The sequence below is a fragment of the Xyrauchen texanus genome, chromosome 5 (genome assembly GCF_025860055.1).
Source record: "Xyrauchen texanus isolate HMW12.3.18 chromosome 5, RBS_HiC_50CHRs, whole genome shotgun sequence".
Taxonomy (NCBI): Eukaryota; Metazoa; Chordata; class Actinopteri; order Cypriniformes; family Catostomidae; genus Xyrauchen; species Xyrauchen texanus.
The window spans coordinates 45,862,583-45,882,462 of NC_068280.1; the positions used below are offsets into that span (position 1 = coordinate 45,862,583).

The window sequence follows — 19,880 nt, forward strand, 5'->3', positions numbered from 1 at the left end:
AACTAAATTAAGTATTTCATTATAATTCATTATTTTTCACTGGTTATCAGCATTTAAAAATAAAGTTTTCACACTGGAACAATTGAAAGGGACGTTTTCACTTTCATTCTGCAAAAAATTACATTTACATTTATGCATTTTGCAGAAGCTTTTATCCAAAACGACTTACAATGCATTTATTACAGGGACAATCCCCCCGGAGCAACCAAGTGTCTTGCTCAAGGACACAATGGTGGTGGCTGTGGGGATCGAACCAGCGACCTTCTGATTAACAGTTATGTTACGTTCCTTGAACTGTTTTTAATTCCTGATTGGAACAATACTTGCTTGGAAAATAAATAATAAAGAGAGAGAGCAATTTTGTTTGGGTTGATTTCGGGCTTAAAATCTGACATTCGGGTCAAATAGGGTTCGGTCACACGGCCTTGGGTACGGGTCAGATTCAGGTTTCATTTTTAAGGCCCGTGCAGACCTCTAGCCTACTTTTATGTTACTTTTTTGGAGCTCAACAGCTCCTGTACACTTGCTATGTATGGGAAAATATCAGTGTGAGCATTCTGCAAAATGTCTCATTTTGTATTCCACAAGAAGAAAGAAAGGGTTTGGGACAACATAAGGGTCATATGATGACAAAATGTCACTTTTCAGTGTGATAAGTGTATCTGGCTTAGTGAACACTGTCAGCAGCCCCTATCCCACTAAAATCTGTCCTGACCTTTTTTCTGACGTGTTGTCCTCATAAACACACACACACACACACACACAATCTGTCAAGCCCATGGGAAAAGGGTATATTAAGTCACGCCCCCTGATTGATGCAGCACCATCTATTAAACCAAGCAATCACGCACACACACACACACACACACACACACACACACACACACACACACACACACACACACACACACACACACACACACACACACACACACACACGAAAAAGCTACAGCGGATTACAACCTCCAGCGCCCGCGCGCACATCTGCTAGGATGTTTACGTAATATATACGGTGTCTCTACCAGCTTCGGGTCAAAGAGACGACTTCCTTTTGAACATCTGCTATTTTTGTTGCATTGCTCAAATGTCACAATCCGTAAATACGCTCAGCGTTTCGGCGCTGTCCCTTTAACCCGAAGACTGGACTCTGTCACGGTGGTTCGTCACATCACATCAGTACGAAATAAGACTGCGTGGACATCGCTGGCCACTCCACTGGGCAACGAACCTCGCGCGTATCTGCGCACTCGACCTTTTTACGATGAGCGGCGAGACCGTTACGGTCGCCTGGCTCCCTGAAGATGCGCTGGATGTAGTGGAACCATGATTGCGTGTGTGAGAGAGGGTGTATGAGTGTAGTGATTGAACAGGATGGGGAAAGAACAGGAACTCTTACAAGCGGTGAAGACGGAGGACCTGGTTACCGTCCACCGGCTCCTGCAGAGACCAAAACAGGGCAAAGCGAGTGAGTATCACACCCACCGATTTTTTTACATTTCCCTTTTACGCATCACAGTGTCTCCACACATCCACACACTCATACATTCTAGGTTGTACGCTCAAACAGACACACATCATGCCTGTATGTTGGACTGTCCGTTGACCGGTTGTGGAGCTTATATGGAGCAGTGATATCTTATAAAATAATAATAAAAAAAAAATAAAAAAACTGTTAGCTTATTTCGTTAAATAAATAAAAAAAAAAATACTCAAATTTCCTCTTAGGAGCATGTAGTGGGAAAAATACTTTGTAGGCCTTATGCATGTTGTTTTTGTCGTAATAAAATATATCTTTTTTTATATATATATTTTTTTACAATAGCAGCGACCTCTCGTTGCGTGATAGCTATTACAGTAAAATTACAATAAAAACAAGCTGCCACTTGTCCCTCGTTTACTGCACTATAGATAATTCTCACCGCCCAACGTCTACATCTTAAGCGCGCGACGCGAAAAGATCGTCTACATTATAATCAACATAGGGGCCATTCACACCGAACACATTTTAGCGTCCGTCCACGCTTTTTTTTTTAAATCGTTTTCCCATGTTAACGCGCTCTAGACAATTTTAGACCCTGTGCCAAGTTAAAAGGAACTTCAGCTGTTAATAAAATAACGCGTCTCGAGACAATGCGTTCTGTCATTTTCGGTGCGCCGCGTCTAGCTTTTTAGACATAACGCGTACGAACGCGGCACGGCCCCTAAGATGTCTAGAGCGAGCGATTTCGATTAAAAAGCGAAGAGCTTTGTTGATTATAACGGGAGCTTTCTAGTTTTGTCGCGTCGCTCAGGGTAGATGGGAGGTCAAGTATAATGCTCGCTGTCAGTAACGGTATGAAAGCCGCGGCCCGCGTCAAATCCGTTTTGATGTCCAGATGAGCGCGCGCGGAAATGGCAGGTGACTCACAATCGCCAGAGATGAAGGAGAATAAGAGATGAAGTGTTGAAGAAAACATTAGTAGTAACAGTCTTCATGTTATAGCCTAAGCTACTTTAGATGCTTGATGCTAGTTAGGCTACCTAGATCTTGTTGTAAATTGGGAAGCGTTAGGCTCGGGAAAGGGAAGAGGGATTATGTTAGTGAAAAGCACCAGATGTCAGCGTAATAAAATGTTTGAGTGCGAGTATGCGAGAGAGAGAGAAAGAGAGTGAGAGAGAGAGGCCACTCAGCTGTTTGGGCGTGTGCCCATAATGACGTTGAAAGGGGCGTTCACACAGGACGTATACATACACCATAGATAAACCGGCACTGCAGCTTGACTGAGGAGAGGAAGAATTACACAGCTCACAGTCCAGATGCACTCTAAACTTTCCAAACAGCTTCAGGTGATGAAGATCGCAAAGGATGAGTGAATTATAATGCAAAAATACAAAATAAGTAAATACAGAAGTACTGGAATAAGTGGAGAAGGAGCGTCTTTAAAGGAAACACCCGGCGTTACATCTTAAATGCAGTTATATTAATGCATTATAGCTTCATTAAAGTTCAAATAATACGGAAGCAGACCATGTAAATAACTACAAACTCTGAAAGTGGCATTTCTCTGTGCGGTCAGCAGCTCTTCTATATGTTGCGCAAATGTCCCGATCTAAGGGGGAGAGATTGAAACTGCACCCGGCTGAAGCACACTCTGTCACGGGACGGAATAAGCTTAATGCAGCCAGATTATAACATGATGGCTCACGACTTAATGAATCATAATATATATGTCACTGTGCATTTCTTATTATGAAGAAAATTGGCAATATGCAGCTTTATTAATAAGAGAGAGTTTTTTGTGAGTAAAAGATTGATTGAAGTGAACAGAAAGATGAGAGAGGGTAGTCTTCGCCCCATTATACACCTCAAAAACAATATATGATTTTGATTTGTTTTTGTTTTTGCTTGATTTTCAAGATCTATAAAGAGCTAAAACTCCTTTAAAACAATGCACATTTACTTTAGCAGCCATACTGCAGTAGAACATTTTATCTGAGAATGTTGAATATAATATTAAAAATACAAATATTTCTAAATATCTCAAAACCCTTTAAAAAAAAGATGCATTCAACATTTGAAAACAATAGGATGTTTTGCTGTGAATTTCTTTACTGAATTAAATGTAATAAAAAGTATTTTTTCCCTTTAATTTAGTGAATGTCATTTAGAGGTATTTTTAAAAGATGATTTTGTCCTCTATTGTTAGTAAGCACATTTATTAATACAGCATTTTAAGTCGAGGCACAAGCTGAATAATCGGTTAAGAGCTAACGATTAATCATTGCAATAATCGCAGAATATTTGAATAGTCATTCGAATAATCATTAGCTTAATCAATTATCAAATAATCGTTAGTTGCAGCCCTACCTATCACAGTGGAGATTAATTTGTTTATAGAGTATTTCAGATTAAATTAAATGCCAAATGTGATTGAAATTGACAGAAAATGTTTCTGAAGTGGCTATTTTGAATAATCTTAATTTATAACTCAAAAAAGCATCATGCGGTCTAAAAACTGTTTGCCTAAATTGACAAATTTTGCCCTATAATTATTGGCCCTATATTTACAAGATTTTACTTTAACCCCCCTGGGGGCCTTTTACCCTAAATGTGTGGGCCTTTTACCTCAAGTGTGTGGTAAAACTCTCCCTCGCCACTTTTAAATAATAATAATAATTTTAATCAAAACAACCTTCTGTTGTTATTATTTTTCTTCACACAAATTATGTTGCTCCATCCAATATTCAATAAAAAGACATTCATTTTTTTCAATCTTGATTGTTTTTGTGACCAGAAAAAGTGAGTATTTACATTGCCCTTAGAGAGAGAGAGAGAGAGAGATTTTTCATCATTATGAAAATGCATTGAAAATTAGATGCTTGATTGTATGAGTTTAATCAAGAAACATGTAAATAATTGTAATTAAATGTATTTATAAATACATTTTAAAAAAGTATTTTGAAAAACAAATATTTTGAAAAATATTATGATGATTATGAAGTCATATTTCTTTGTTTCCATTGAAGCACACAGGATGCTCGATGGAATGTTTTCAAGTCATGCTGGGATTGACCATCAGGTTTTACTCAAACTTTAGGAGTCCATGCCAGCCGAGTGCATGTTGTCATTTAAACAATAGGTGGACACACCAAATACAAAGAAATTCTGAAATCCATGTAATTATTTTAATTCATACTTTCTCAAATTGTTATGCTGATAATGTAAGTTGACAAACTTTGTATTAAATAGTGGATTTTCACTGTGGTCAAAGACGTTTTGGATCACACAATAATATAGCCCTTTGCATGCACTACCGGTAGTTATTTTCTCTATTTACGTTTAGACAAACATTTAGACAAAACTTTAAAAAAAAAATTTTATATATAAAGTTTTTATATATAACCATATTTAAATCTGTAATCCTCTTTAGAGAGAGTATTATCTTTTATATTTGAAGGCAAAGTAAAAGTGAGGATCAATTGATATTCAGTGATAATTCAGTGTTCAATATGTTCTTGTGTAGTTAGGTCAGTGTAGGTGCACCAGTGCTGCTGATCTTCTAATCTAGGCAGTTTCTTGTCTTAACACTTCCCTCATGTCATTCCTCAAGAGACCCCTTAAATGAAATATATGTTTTCTAAAGGTTAGTATTGCATGATTACCATGAACTTTGTATCCTTTGACCTTCATTTTATTACATCTCCCATGAAACTATTCTGTCCTGAATGACTTGTCTAATTTTCCACACCAATATTTGAACAAATGTAATTAGTCTTCATACATCTACATACAAAGATAAAGGATTATAAGAGTCCTTAATGGTGTTTAAATTTTAATTGATATTTAGACATATAAGTGTTCTTTCTATTATAAAAACATACTGTACATTTCAGAACTCAAAACGATTCAAGCTTTGATAAGGAACTGTTATTGGACCATATTATAAAACCTTAAGTAAACAGTTCCATTCAAATGTAATGACTGTTTAATAGTTTATGCTTCTGACACTCAGTCTACACTGGGTACATGATGCAACGCAACGGCTTGAGGTTTTCTACATCGGATGCATTGACACAAAGTTTCTAAATCATTTATTTGCATTGTTGGCAGTAGTAGTGCAAGTGCATACATTGCTAAATGGAACGGGATATCCATTTAGTGTCGGCTCACCACCACAATGGACACTTCCATTGTAGCCAGCATCATTGATTAGAATGGGTTCAATTGCTTTTGATACGACATGCCTCTTGCGTCCGTTGTAGACAGGGTGTACGTGTTAACAGTTGTGCTTAATATATTTGGATGCAATGTGTTGGATGCGCGTTATGTGTAACCTCTGAAATTTAGTTTTATAATGTTGTGGAGCTTGTTCTTTCCCTTCCGGTTGAGTTTCAAATATGGCTGTATTTGAGGGGCTGCACGATGTTAGCCAATCAGAACAATGGGTATTTACACTGAAGTTTTAAGGGAGTGCATTTCAGAACATTTCAGATTGAGGGCCAGGGCCAGGGTGAAAAATGATCATAAAGTACTATGACTGTTTTGGAGCAAAAGAAAAACAAAACAAACAAACAAAATAAACTTTACTAACATTATCGGTGGACCTCAGGAAATATAATAAAACTATATAAAAAAAGAGCATTTCATGACCCCTTTAAATAATTTTTATCTGAAGCAGCATGTGGATTTGGCAGAAGACACTGGTTCTTCAGTCAATTTCCTTCTGTTCTAGAGTATTTAAATGTTGTTCTTGCAAGGACAATTAACCACTGATTGTTGACACCAGGGCACCTCAAGCACCTGTTAATGGAATCAGAATAGAGAATGAGGAAGTAAATAGCTGTCGGTCAGCCTTTTAGAATCTTCTCCTGTGAAAGACAAACTATTATTTAAAATGATTGAATCAACCTGAATACATTAGGTTACACTACTCAAAGTACTTTTTTAAGGGTCAGAACAAGTTGAAATAGCTACTTTAGGTAACAACTGCACATGTGTATGTATAATGGACCGAACTCACTGGCTTGTGTTGGCTTGGTATTGAGAATTTGAAAGAATTATTTATATATTATGTTAGCCCAAATCTTTTGTGAATGACATGCCACCAATAGGCTAATTCAAGCAGAAGAACAGATGGAAAATAAGGGAAAATGAAAGTAAAAAATCGAGGAATGGAACAGGTTTGCTTATTGAGTTGGCATACAGTATCTGACCTTTTTTAAGTGTATATCTGACACTAATTTAATTTCAATTTTAGTTTGATTATTGAGCATATAGCAGTGGTTGTAATGATTTTACAGTACGGTCATTTTAAACCTAGAATTTATTAATACTATACAATAGATGCAATGTAGTGCTATCAACTATATAGTAGAGCAAACAAGTTGGAGGACAATGTCACAGCTTGCCATATTAATAGAGAATTCGACTGATGTGCGGTCACGTGTGTATATCAGCTATTTTACAGCCAAAGCTTAGTCAAATTATCCTTTATTATATAATATTAGTTTTAGTGCTTTTAATTAGTGTTTTTACGTCTTGTTTCATGACGTGAAGCTGGATTTGCACTGATGCCTGACCTACAGTATTTAGTTGTTATGAATAATCGTATCTTTTCATTTGCATCCATCATGTTCCAAATAGAAATTGAGAATGATCTAATAAGCGGAAGTACCTAAAATATTAATTCACTGGATAATCCAAAAATAGGCATTGCCAAGTGTTTTTATTATGTATATTTTTGTGATAATTTTGGACTGCTTTTACAAGTCTTAACATGAGCTTATTTTATCTGTGTGTATCATTTTATCTCCCAGTGCATTCTCTTAAGGCCTCATCACTCCACAATGTGTATGTGTATTTTTTAGCCACTATGGTGTAAGCTGGACATTTCCAAACTAGCAAAGAGAAAATGCCAGAACACATCAGGTTAACCAGCCATGAACACCAATGCACTCACGGAAAAAGAAGAGGGAGAGGGAGAGAAGGAAACAATTAGCTCACCCTGAAGGAGAATGAATGAGATCATGTGCTGTGTCCTGAGATATATTGAAAATGCAGTTATTCATCCCAATTGAAACTATTTAAAATTTCAGGTGTTGTGAGTTGTGCTTGATCATTTAAAATTTGCCACCATGATGCTAGGGTGTTTTGGGTGGTTGCCAGGGCAATGCTATTGTGGTTGCTAAGGTGTCCTGAGGGTTTCAGTGTGATGCTCTATGGTTGCTGGGTGGTTTATAGGGTGTTTGTGGTGGTTGCATACTGGCCTAAGTCCTAAGAGCCCACCCCAATCTCTGAAGTTCATTCTTAAGCACACATTTTCGCAACAAACCATACAATTTGAGGTACCATTCATAACTAAAACACATAAGTTAAAGGATTAGTTAAAACACTAAATTTAAGAATTAGAGTTGTAATCCTCTTTCAGTTTATTTTTATCTGTCAGGTCTTTAAAAACCAGTGCTATAGTGGGTTTTGTGATCACTTCCTCCGCCATGGTTTCGTAGTTGACAGTGTCAACACTTCACATTGTAAACACAAGCTGATTCGTCCCCAGTTAAAGTTGACAATGATTGGTTGGACTGTAATTTTCCCAGACAATGAGGTTTCAATGGAGTTGAGGCCAAATATGGAGCTGAGCAATGTGAATCACAAGATTCATCTGTATGTACAAGGCCATGTATTTGTGGCGCAGTGTTTAGGAATCTAGACTATGAACAGGGTGACATAGATTCCTGCACAGGGCAATTCATTTGACCACAGCCTTAGTGAAGAAAGGTGCTTAACCTCTGTAAGTCCCTTGAATATTGTATCAGCATGGTTGTACATGTGCTTGAGCCCCTCTTTGTGTGTATGTATGCTGATTAAAGTCTGTGATTTGTAAAATAAAGTAGTCCTGTCACTGGACATAATAGTGAAAAAGCCTCAACTTAAAAACCAATACAAGAATCTTACATCCTCCATAATCTCATCAAAGAGTGCAGACTTTTCATTTATAAGTGATGGCTGGCCATTTTCATGGTTTGGTGTAATATTTATTTATTTATTTAATTAATTAATAATTTATTATGTTTGTTCCCATGTACCTAATATTAGAATCAACTACAGAGTAGTACCACATTCCAGCATTTGCTAGCTCCATTTCATGTGAGTGATGGTTGTGAGGGCAGAGATATTTAATTTTGATGTCTATAGGTCTCTCTGGAAATGTTGGCATGTCAGGGTCAAGGCCATCTTGTAACATGTAATACACTCCAAAAATAGCTCTTTGGCTGAACTTTATTCAGTTGTGGACAGTGGTTTCAGATGTTTGAAATGAGTTTTCTTAGCTTAAAATGACTATGTATTCTTAACACAAACACTTTGTGTAGAAATAACCTTGTGTAACGCCAACAAAATTAGACTTGTCAATGTAACTCAAATAAATCTATTTTTGTACTAACTATTGAAAGTTGTGTTAGCATGATAAATATATGCTTGATGGAAGCACTACAAAGTGTGGTTTAGTTAGCGCAGCATTTGGTCAATGAAGCGAGCAACCAATTGTATGTCTGATATCTACCGGTCCTCATTGTTAGCTCAAGCTCCACTCTTCACCATAACGGGACCCACCAAAACTCCAACATAACAAAAACTATCCTAAATCTCAACATAACAAAACATTAAACTCTAACAAGTATCCCCCCTTTTTAGTCATCTTGCACAAAAACACATAAAATAACTCTTATTTTTAACATTTACTATTCCTATGGAGTCCTATACAAAGCATGCTGGGAAATGAAATCCCCTGCCCAGTTCCACCAATGCTAGAGCAACACCACAGAAATTATTATGTAGTCCCAACTCAAATGGATTAAGTAAACTTCCACATTGACAAATTTAAATGGATAAAACACAATAAAATCAAGTTTTGACAAAATGTTCTTGGATTGTGTGGCTTTAGTTGCAGTTTAAACACAGTTTGTGCACATTATTCCTGCCTGATCTAATTAAAATGATGGCCAAATTATATGACTTGTTTCAGGACATGTATTACGGCGAGGTGAGTTGTCCATTGTGTGGCACTAAAAGCGAGTTAAATGTTCTGCCAAAAATATGAGGTTTTTAAGGTTAATGTTCCGTCGAGATTTAAATCAGCAAAACCTACCTCCCTAACCTAAAACTTAAACCTTAATGTGAGAGCAGGGTCGGCGCTAGCTACAGGCAGACTGGGCAATTGCCTAGGGCCTCCGTATTGCCGGGGGAGGGGGTCCTCCAAATTATATTTGAACTTGGTAATTAGCAGGGCTGTGCGCACTAAGTTTAATTTCTAGCGCTTTGAAAATCCACAAATGACACCTATTATCAGTAAGCGGTTATGGTCGTTTGAACTGACAAGCTTTGCATAAAAATCCATTCTGCATAAAAGGAATGGATAATATTCTTAATTGGGCTGGAATGAAGAGTGACATTGTAAGGCATACTTATCTAGCGTTTTAACAGAAATAGTTAAATTACACAGTAATTTGATTAAAAAATATAGAGACTGTGAATCAGAATAAAGAAAAATTATTGTCACAGTCACTTGAATAGAGAAGAGTTATTTGATAGCAATTGCACACCATATAACATTAAAATAAGTGAACTGCATATAATGCCACTTTACACACTCATTTTGATGCTGTGAACTGTTTATATGCTATAGCTTTTACTATTACATGAATCAATACATCAATTATTTATCATTTAGTTATAAGCTTGAATTTACCTTGGAGGAAATTAAGGTGTCCTTGCTGATGTTAATCATGCTCATTTGGGAATGTGGACTGACAGTTTAACCCAATATGTGTTACATTCTGAAGGGCTCATCCCTATGCCCTAAACCTTTCAAAAGGGTTTACCCATCAGAGTGAGAGCTTTGGAAGTGTAGGGCTCAAATATCAGTCATTCAGAATAAACTTTTACATCACCAATCCAAGCCAAAGGAGCCACTGTTAACGTCGCACAAGGCTGACGCTAATGAACATCAGTTGCAAATAATCAGAAATATTTACACATGATTTTGCCTCACTATTAACTACTGTACTTTCAGAAAGTATTAAAAACTATTTAAAAAAATGAACTGGTAAATAAATGTACTGAATATGTTTAATCATTAAATAAATAAAATGCAACTGTGTCTGCTTGTTTAATTTCAGCTCCTTTATAACAATAAAGATTCATATCAAGCGAATGTACAGTAAAATAACACAAGCAATAGTCATTTCAAACAGACAGCAAGAGGGTTAAAATGTTCATTGTAATAATTCAAAGCTTTTATAAACCTAGTAGATGAAGGAATGCCACATGTTTATGTTGCAAAACCAAAGTGTGTTTGCAGTTGCGGCTAGTTTTATTTACATCAAACTTGGAAAACCTGCAGATTTATGACGTATGGTCCGGTTCTGATCTGCTTTGCGGTGAAGTGTCCATTAGTTGAACACCACAGAAATGTTTGTTTTGAAGGGCTCTTCGAAGCAGCTATGTGAGCACTTCGGTTTGGAACGGCCCATCAACATGGCGGCCATGTTTGTTCTCCCTTTGTAGTGCCTTTGGAGGCTGATATATCCCATTTGGAACACAGTGAATGTGATCAGTCTGTCTCAAACAGACTGTGCAATTTAATGTACATTAAGCTATGAAAGAAGAAAATATTTTAGCACTGAAAAAAATTACACACATAAACCTCCTTTTCACCTTAATTTTCCACTACTGAGAATACATAAAAGGGTAACTAAGGACAAGTTTCTTGGCAGTGAAAAATGACATGACAATGGCATAATAATAGCTTAGACACACTGAATTATAGGTTTATATAGAAAACACCATGCATAGGCTACATTTCCTGCACAATAGGCAGCAACAACAATTTCTACAAAGTGTGTGTAGTCTAGCACCTGATTTGGAAACCAATTGCTTTTGATGTATAGAAGGTTGTTTCAAATGTCATGGCAGGTCAGCTGGATTCTGAGCATCACAGGTTTTGCTTCTCAGGTCTTGTCTTTGACAAGACAAGGCAGGCTTTCAGTACGATGACATGTGCTCATTTTACACATGTCACTTTATAAAGCTGTAGAGGGGTTTGTACATGCATTTAAGCACCTTGGGAGTAGTGATCCATTGATTTGAGATTTGGGATCTATAATCTTCGACATTAATTGGGATCTGTTTTGCTTTAAGTGGAACAGAAAATCTGAAAATGTATATATTTAGATTATATATAATATAATTATATACTGTGTAATTGTATGTATTTATAGTTTTAAATTCTTTTGAGAATTTTACATGCTTATAAAATTCAGGATTTAGGAAATCAAACTGTTAAATAATTATTTTTGTAGTTGCTGTGGTCTTGTATCTGTTGCCAGATAATGGCGATGTTTAAAGGTGTATGTCTGGGTAAGCAATTGATGTGGACTACATAGAAATCAGTTTTGTGAGATGATTATGTCATGAAGAAAAGCCAATGGTTTCAAAGAATGAAAGTTTCATATCTTCATTAACCGCTAAAGTTCAGGTCAGTTCACATTAAATTAAATTCAGTTAAATTGAATTCAAAGGGTATAAACAGCCTTCACTAGCAAGCTTGCAACAATTGAATTCTTAAGAATTGTTTTTATTTTATTTTTTTTGCTATTAGTGGGCCAAGCTGATCTGATCTGATCTGTTGTTTGTGTGTGTGGAGACTTTATGCTTAAAAACTATTATGCATAGAACTTGTCAATTTAGTTACCATGGCAATGCTGAACATCTGTATCGGCTCTGGCAGTGCTGCGTGTCTTTGTGGGGGTGCATCTGGGCATCAACATATTGCACTATCCTGTTTTATCCTCGACACCAAAGATTGTCTAATCTATGTGTCTGTGTGTGTTTGATGGTGGGGTAATCCCTCCTAAGGTGGCGAGAAATGACCAGAGGACCATGACGACAATGTTCCTGCTATATTAGAGATGAGAAGCAGTTCACAGGCAGCTCTGAGGCCCCATTTTCAAATTATGTTGTTAAAAAATTTAGATTTTAAGGGCTAATGTTTAACTTTTATTTATATGCAGGGAAAACACACGCTTGCAATTCTTTCCCAAATCTGCAGTTTTCTACACTTAATTCAGCTACAACCATTTTCAAGTCTACATGCAATCTTTTATTGTAGATAATTGTTGCTTTAGGTGTGCTGTAAATGTATCATGTTATTATAACTTTGTACTTCAAACTATAATTAAAACTATCATTAAAAAAAATACATTTAAAGAAAATGTACTACATTAATAGAACATTTTCCATTGGTGTTGCAGGTCATTTTGACCCATTTCTAAAATGGTTCTAAATGGGTCTGAATGTTTCTCAAGACCAAGAAGGGTTAAAAGTCACACTAAACTTTGTGCTTTTTTCTTTTCCATGCATGCAAATGCTTGAGACCGGAAACGCAAGCACTTGCGAAGAAGTGTCATCATCTGCTGTATACCAAAGATCAAGTTTGGTTAACTCTGATGTGCAAATTTATATAGTGAAAAGAAACACATTTGACCAATAGAAGTTCTAAATGTCACAGATTGACCTATCTGAATCCTAGATTGTGCCATCAAATCCTTTTGCCGAAATTCGTTGTGAGGTCTGAAATTATTTTGCATCCTTAATGTCTTTAAGCAGGCAAAGCGATTATTTCATAACGTGCATACTGAATCTTAATTCATCTTTATTATATTTTTGCTTAAATATTGTTTGTTTATAGCTCAGGAGACTTAGTGGATTTCTCAGTTATGTCTAACTTATGTACTGAAAAAATCTGAGTAGCAGGAGAAATAAAAGTCCCAATTTGCTATTTATTTTAACTCATTGCAGTCTATGAGAAACAATTGACATATTAAAGAGATATTGTTTGTGATTATTCTTTTCTATGGGTTCCCTCGCACATAGTTTTCTAGAGTCCAGTGTAAAAACAGTGAGTCACGTGTAAAGCATGTGAGGCTAAACTACTGGAAGAAAAATATTGCTCTCTCTCTCTCTCTCTCTCGCTCTCTCTCATATTTTCTTTTCACTGTCAGCTTGCTCAAGCTGCAGGCCATGGCTGCTTTAAACTGTAAATGGTTAGATGATGGTAAGGGATGTTGAGGGTTTGTGTGGGTGCGTGTGTAAATACGGAGTGCACTCTGGTTTTTGGTGGTATTGAAGAGACTGTAGTTTATTTACTATGATACAAAGGCCGCAAATATAACTTAGAATTCAGAGGGAGCATAGCTTGTGGCTGTATATCTTAATCGTGTTTACAATTTGAAAAATGTATAGTGTGTCACTTTCGGTTAATTTTAAATTATATTAAATACAGTATCTATTATTACAGCTATGGATTTGGGACTGAGACCGGGTGAGGGAGATGATGGATGCGTGTGTGTTTTGTTCAGATTACTGTGTTTGTCCTAGATTATGCTCCAGAGCAGAGATTACATTATTTCATTTTTTTTAAACAAGAATAGCGGAATGCTTTCATTACTGTATGTGTGCTTCCTCAATTATTTGTTTGGATTCTCCTATATCAGCCAGTATTAATTTACACTTAAAGCAGAAGTGTGTCATTTCTTCACCACTAGCGTCATCAAACGGAATTGCAAAAATAAATTGTTTTCAAACACTTTTACAAAATACTCCCTACATCTGCTATTGGTCAAATATATAGATAGTCCCGCCCAAAACCCACACTATTGGTCGAGAAAATTTGCTGTGTCGAGCTGTGCCGTGTTACTCAAAAGCACTGCAATCTTCAGTTGATTGTTGAGACCATTGGCGCCAATGGTTTCTACGATCTTCTACGATGGTTGGGCTAGGTGGGGTTAGCTAAAATAATTGTTTAATTTGAGAGTTTAGGTTTCCTTAGTAAAGGAAAATCTAACATGATTTAAAATACATTTTTTATTGAATATATATTCTGAGTGTGGCATTTTTACTATCTTTTGAAATTTATCTTAAAGCTATTTCATGTGACAATCCCCTATACTCAGTAAATCCTCTCTGTTTAATGCCATTGGACCCAGCATTGGGAGAGTTACTTTTAAAATGTATTCCATTACAGATTACAGAATACATTATACAGTTTTTGTACATATGTTTCTATTGTAAACCTTAGCGGGTAAATTACAGTAAATTATTGATAAATCGATACATTATGTAATTTGGATTTAGTGAGAGCTTGTAGGGCTGTGTATTTGCTTTAGTATTGATCTCTGATAGTGGAGCTGGTGTCGGTCACATGCTTGGCTAGGTGCTTCTGTCACAGGCTGTAAATGAATTGATTACTTAATTACCAAGAGAACGAAGTACAATATATCTGCTTTAAAACTGCTGCCTTTAATGTAATGATCATCCTCTTCTTGAGGCCTGTAGACTAAACACTGTGACATACAAAACACAATGGCTCCTAAATGTGAACACAGGGTGAGAGTGTTGGTAATTAACCTCTATGCTGTTGGGCAGGACTGGATTTGGTGGATCCAAGTTCAAAAAAGGCTTGATACAAAACAGGATGTTTTAACAAGCGTAGTATTTGGAGGATTATGGGATTGATCTCAAGAGGTTAAAACACAGACGATGCCAACTCGGAAGTGTGCAAAGTATTAAGCCCTGTTGGAATTTAATTAAAGCAGAAGACAGGAGCATCCTCATTTATGCAGTAAACTTTAGAATGCAGTATAGGCACCTGTTCAGATTCAGACTGATCTTACCATGAATTCGGCAACAGTATGTCAAAATGTCTTCAGCTGAAATCTGTGCTTACTGAAAATCGTCCCAGTGGATGCATTAAGGTTGTTTATTAACTGCTGCTGTTTCACGCACCACTGTAAAAAAAAATTGGAATTTTAATGGTAAAAATATTAACAATTCTGCAGTAAAAAAACGTTAATTGGTTAATGGGTATTTACCTTAAAATATATGGTCAATTTTATATATATATATATATATATATATATATATATATATATATATATATATATATAAAAAGACAATACGTGAAGTTTTATGGTAACAGTTTAAAAAATGATATTATTTTTTTAAATCTAAAAAGTATAATTTTCTGAATATATTAACAGTACACATTTCATTATGTTTATCAAGAGAGTTCATGAAATTTTTATGGTAAATTATTGTTAAAATTACGGTAAAAATCAATAATCATGCATTCCCAGAATTCCCTGCGTGACCTATTCATTTCATAATATCTGATGGGAATAGTTATGTTTCTTCTTATTTTCAATATCAGTTATGTACATTGGAGTGTTCTGTTTTATATTTGATGTTTATTACATTATTTTAATTTCACATGTGTTACCCTGATGGGGTTTAGTGTTTGTGTGAGTGACACTGAGCACTGTCTCTACATGTTTATTGATTATTGCTCCAGGAAGGGCCTCTATTGATGAACTTCATGTCATCATTTGCCCTTTTGTAATTACTACAGTGATTAACAATACATTATAAAGTGAAAAGCAGATTTTTACAGCATCAGAAGGATAAAATACTAAGTTTATTATGTAATTATATAAATAACGGTAATGGACCGTAAAATATACAGGCATCAAAATGACATCCTGTAAAGCCTAAAATGTGGATTTCTGGCAACCACAGCTGCCAGTTTATTTTACTATAAACTTAACAGGATTTTTGTTACAGTGTGGAGATTTTTTCTTTCTATACGTCTACACACTCTATGCTTCAGTTCAATGCTTGTGGCTGTGTCTTGGATGATCACTGAGGTATTTTGTGGTGTAGTCACTGTGACCGTCGTGTGTGCGTTGGCTGCTTGAGGTCCTGCCATTTGTCTGCATCATCGTTCTTTTTGTTTCATTTCACCACAGGGGACTGCTCGTGCATTTTATTTTTCCTCTCATTCTGTTTGGATTGGATGATCGTGAACATGCTGATTGGACTATCACCATTTGGACTATGCTATTGTCCAATCATCATATTTAGGCTCTATTGCTGTGGTGTGTCTTTGATATATATATTATGTTTTTTGTTATGACTGGAGTCTTTATCTAATTTTAAACACATTTGTCAGATGTTGGCATACTATTCATTCTTTAAATATGAAACCTTTTCTAATGAGGACAAATTACTGAGTGTACCATTGAGTTAATGTCAAGTCCTGACAGTGCAAAATAACAGGGTGGGAGTTAAATAAGGCAGAACACAGGTGCAAACAATTACTCAAAAGAAAACAGTGGAACTGTCATGAATCCCACTTCTGTAGTTCCTCCCACTCACCACCAGAGGACTCCATCACCTGAGTATTGACTTTAACTCTCTGAACTCTAATTCCCATAATCCCCGTACCTGGCACTGATTACCTGCTCACCTGTTCCTCATTTATTCAGCTATTTAGGTCTAACACACACACACTCTCTCTCATTGCAAGGTCTTGTTTTGCCCTGGCTGACATTTCTGAGCATTCTCTTAGTATATTGCTTTTCCTGTGTATGATCCTGGACTGTTTACGCTGTTTTGACCCATTGCTGCCTGCCTTCTATTATTCCCTTGTTTACCTGGATATAACCTGTGATTGTCTGCTGCCCGCCCTGACCCCTTGCCTGTTAATTGATTACCTCTCTGGATTGCCTTGGATATTTCTGTTGCTGGTGATTGACACCTGCCTGTCTGGTTTAAAGTTATTAAAGCTGCACATGGATCTCAACTCTGAATTGTCATTATGGAAGACTTCACCACAAACCAATCCAGCGGCTTTTCTGCAACTCACCACCATGGTCTCAGCGGAAGTGAATGTACTGGCCGTACACCACCAACAGCTTGATTGGCTGGCATCCTTAACAGAGGAGCTTGTTTAAGACTTTGCAAAGCCTCTGTTTATCAAAACCAAACCCGTCAGCCTCTTTATCTAATCGAGTTGCTCACTTGGTCTCACCTAGCACATTCACCGCGAACCCATGCCTCACCTTTCCTGAGAAATTCAATGGGTCACCAGCTAAATGTAAGGGATTTCTGCTCCAATGTTCCTTGTTTGTTAACCTACAACCCGCACTATACCCTACTGATGAGTCGCAATTCCTTTGTTCTCTACTAGGCTTAGGGACTGGATAAGAGTGGTGTGGAACGGTGACCGAATGACTTTCCCTTCGTTCAGTTGATTCCTCCGTCGATTTCATTGTGTTTGAACATCCAGTGGGAGGCAAAGATGCCGAAGATCAGCTGCTGTCTCTTCATCAGAGTAAGGCTCCCACCGCAGAATACACTCTCAACTTCCGTACTCTCGCTGCTCAAACCATGTGGGTGGAGGACACTTTAAAGCTACTTTTTTGGAAGTGACTATACTTGGAGCTTCAATCAGAGCTGGCCTGTCAATATGAGGGTAAGACTTTGGATCAGTTAATTGAATTGACTATACGTATTAATAATCTCCTCAAAGCACATAAACCCTCCAAAAATCCTGTAACACCGGGGTGACCAACCCTGCTCCTGGAGAGCTACCTTACTCAAGTAATCCTAAAGATCGTGATAAGCTAGTTCCGGTGTGTTTGATTAGGGTTGGATCTAAACTCTGCAGGAAGGTAGCTCTCCAGGAGCAGGGTTGGTCACCCCTGCTATAACGCATACCACCGCTGCATTCAACCAATGTGAATCTGAACCCATTCACATTGGACACACCCACCTTACTTCTCTGGAGAGAGACTGTCACGTTAAGCATCATCTGTGTATGTACTGTTTTCAAGCCAGACAAGTTATGTGTTAAATTGCCTGTGATAACCTTTTTGGGAGGATCTCTCTCTCTAACCCAGCCATGCTGGACTCTGGGGCAACGGCAACTTTATTGGATTTCGCTAGGGCTCATAATATTCCACTTGACCTCTGTGACTCTTTTGGCAGTGGCAGTGTTAGACGGACTTCCACTTGGCGATGGTCATGTTCATCACACTACCAAAGATATCATTCTACAAGTTGGAGCACTGCATACTGAAACTATTCACCTATCTATCATCCTATCACCTATATATCATCCTATCACCTCAAATCTTGTGGAGAGATCAGCAAGTTACCCAGTGGTCCAGTACCTGCATCTCCACCTGCCTTAAGCCTATTTCTCCCAGGATTATTAGAGCCGCTGCTGTGTGTATTGAACCCACTTCAGTTCCAAATCTTCCTCCTGAGTATTCCGACTTGGTTGAAGCCTTCAGCAAAGCCAAAGCCTTACAACTACCTCATTGCCCCAGTGATTGCGCCATAGATCTAATACTTGTTTCCTCACCTCCACGAGGCAGAATCTTCCCCTTGTCTAAACCTGAGTCGGAGGCCATGAAGTCATACATTGAGGAACTAGCCAAGGGATTTATCAGACCCTCAACTTCAACACATCAGCTGGATTCTTCTTTTTGAGTAAAAAGGAGGGAGGGCTCCGCCCATACATTGACTAATGTGGTCAAAATTAAATCCCTGTAAAGATTATTTTTATTTATTTTTTACCCCCTGCCATTGGTTCCAGCTGCTCTTGAACAACTCCGCACTGCCAATTATTTCCCTTAACTTTATCTTTGCAGAGCCTACAATCTCATCTGCATATTTGAGGGGGACGAGTGGAAGATCACTTTCTCAACCAGCACAGGCCACTATGAATACTGGGTCATGCCTTTCGGATTGGCCTACAGTCCATCAGTGTTCCAGGCATTCATCAATGATGTCTTCCGAGACCTACTGAATCAAGGGGTAATAGTTTACATCAATGACATCCTCATCTACTCTTACGAGGAGCATGTCAAGCACGTTCGGGCTGTTCTACAATGCCTCATTGCCCATCAACTGTATGCCAAGGCTGAGAAATGTGAATTCCATCAGACATCAGTGTAATTTCTTGGATATGTCATCACCCCAGAGGGCGTAGCTATGGATAACAAAGTGAGAACAGTTTGGAAATGGCCACAACCTACCACGATAAAGGAATTGCAATCTTTCCTGGGTTTATCCAATTTCTACAGGCGCTTCATATTTCAGTACTGTGGCCGTGCCTTTGATGTCTATGCTTAAGAAGAACTCTCAGCTCTTGTGGTCCCCAGCTGCTGTCCAATCCTTCAAGGAGCTCAAAGCTCGTTTCACCATCCAGATCCTGATCGCCCATTCATTGTAGAAGTAGATGCATCTAACACTGGTATCGGAGCCATCCTCTCTCAGTGGTATGGTACACCTCCTAAACACTTCCCCAGTGCCTATTACACACGCATTCTCCGATTTGCTGAATAGAACTATGATGCCAGAAACTGAGAACTTCTAGCCATGAAAGCAGCGCTCGATGAGTGCCGTCATTGGTTTGAGGGAGCCGAACACCTGAATCATTGGAATCTAAAGTACTTGCATAAAGCCAAGAGATTTAATCCAAGACAAGAAAGATGGG

At 37.5% G+C, this 19,880-nt stretch overlaps 1 protein-coding gene across 1 annotated transcript in view; it reads left to right on the plus strand.

Annotated features, from left to right (window-relative positions):
• Positions 1 to 1,012: 1,012 nt before the first annotated feature.
• The window catches only part of si:dkeyp-9d4.3 (caskin-1), a 63,907-nt gene continuing 45,039 nt past the window's right edge, over positions 1,013 to 19,880 (plus strand). The window contains exon 1 of the mRNA XM_052126381.1: positions 1,013 to 1,465. Coding sequence (XP_051982341.1) covers positions 1,372 to 1,465 — 94 coding nt within the window. The 5' untranslated portion in view covers positions 1,013 to 1,371. The remainder of the gene's footprint in view (positions 1,466 to 19,880) is intronic.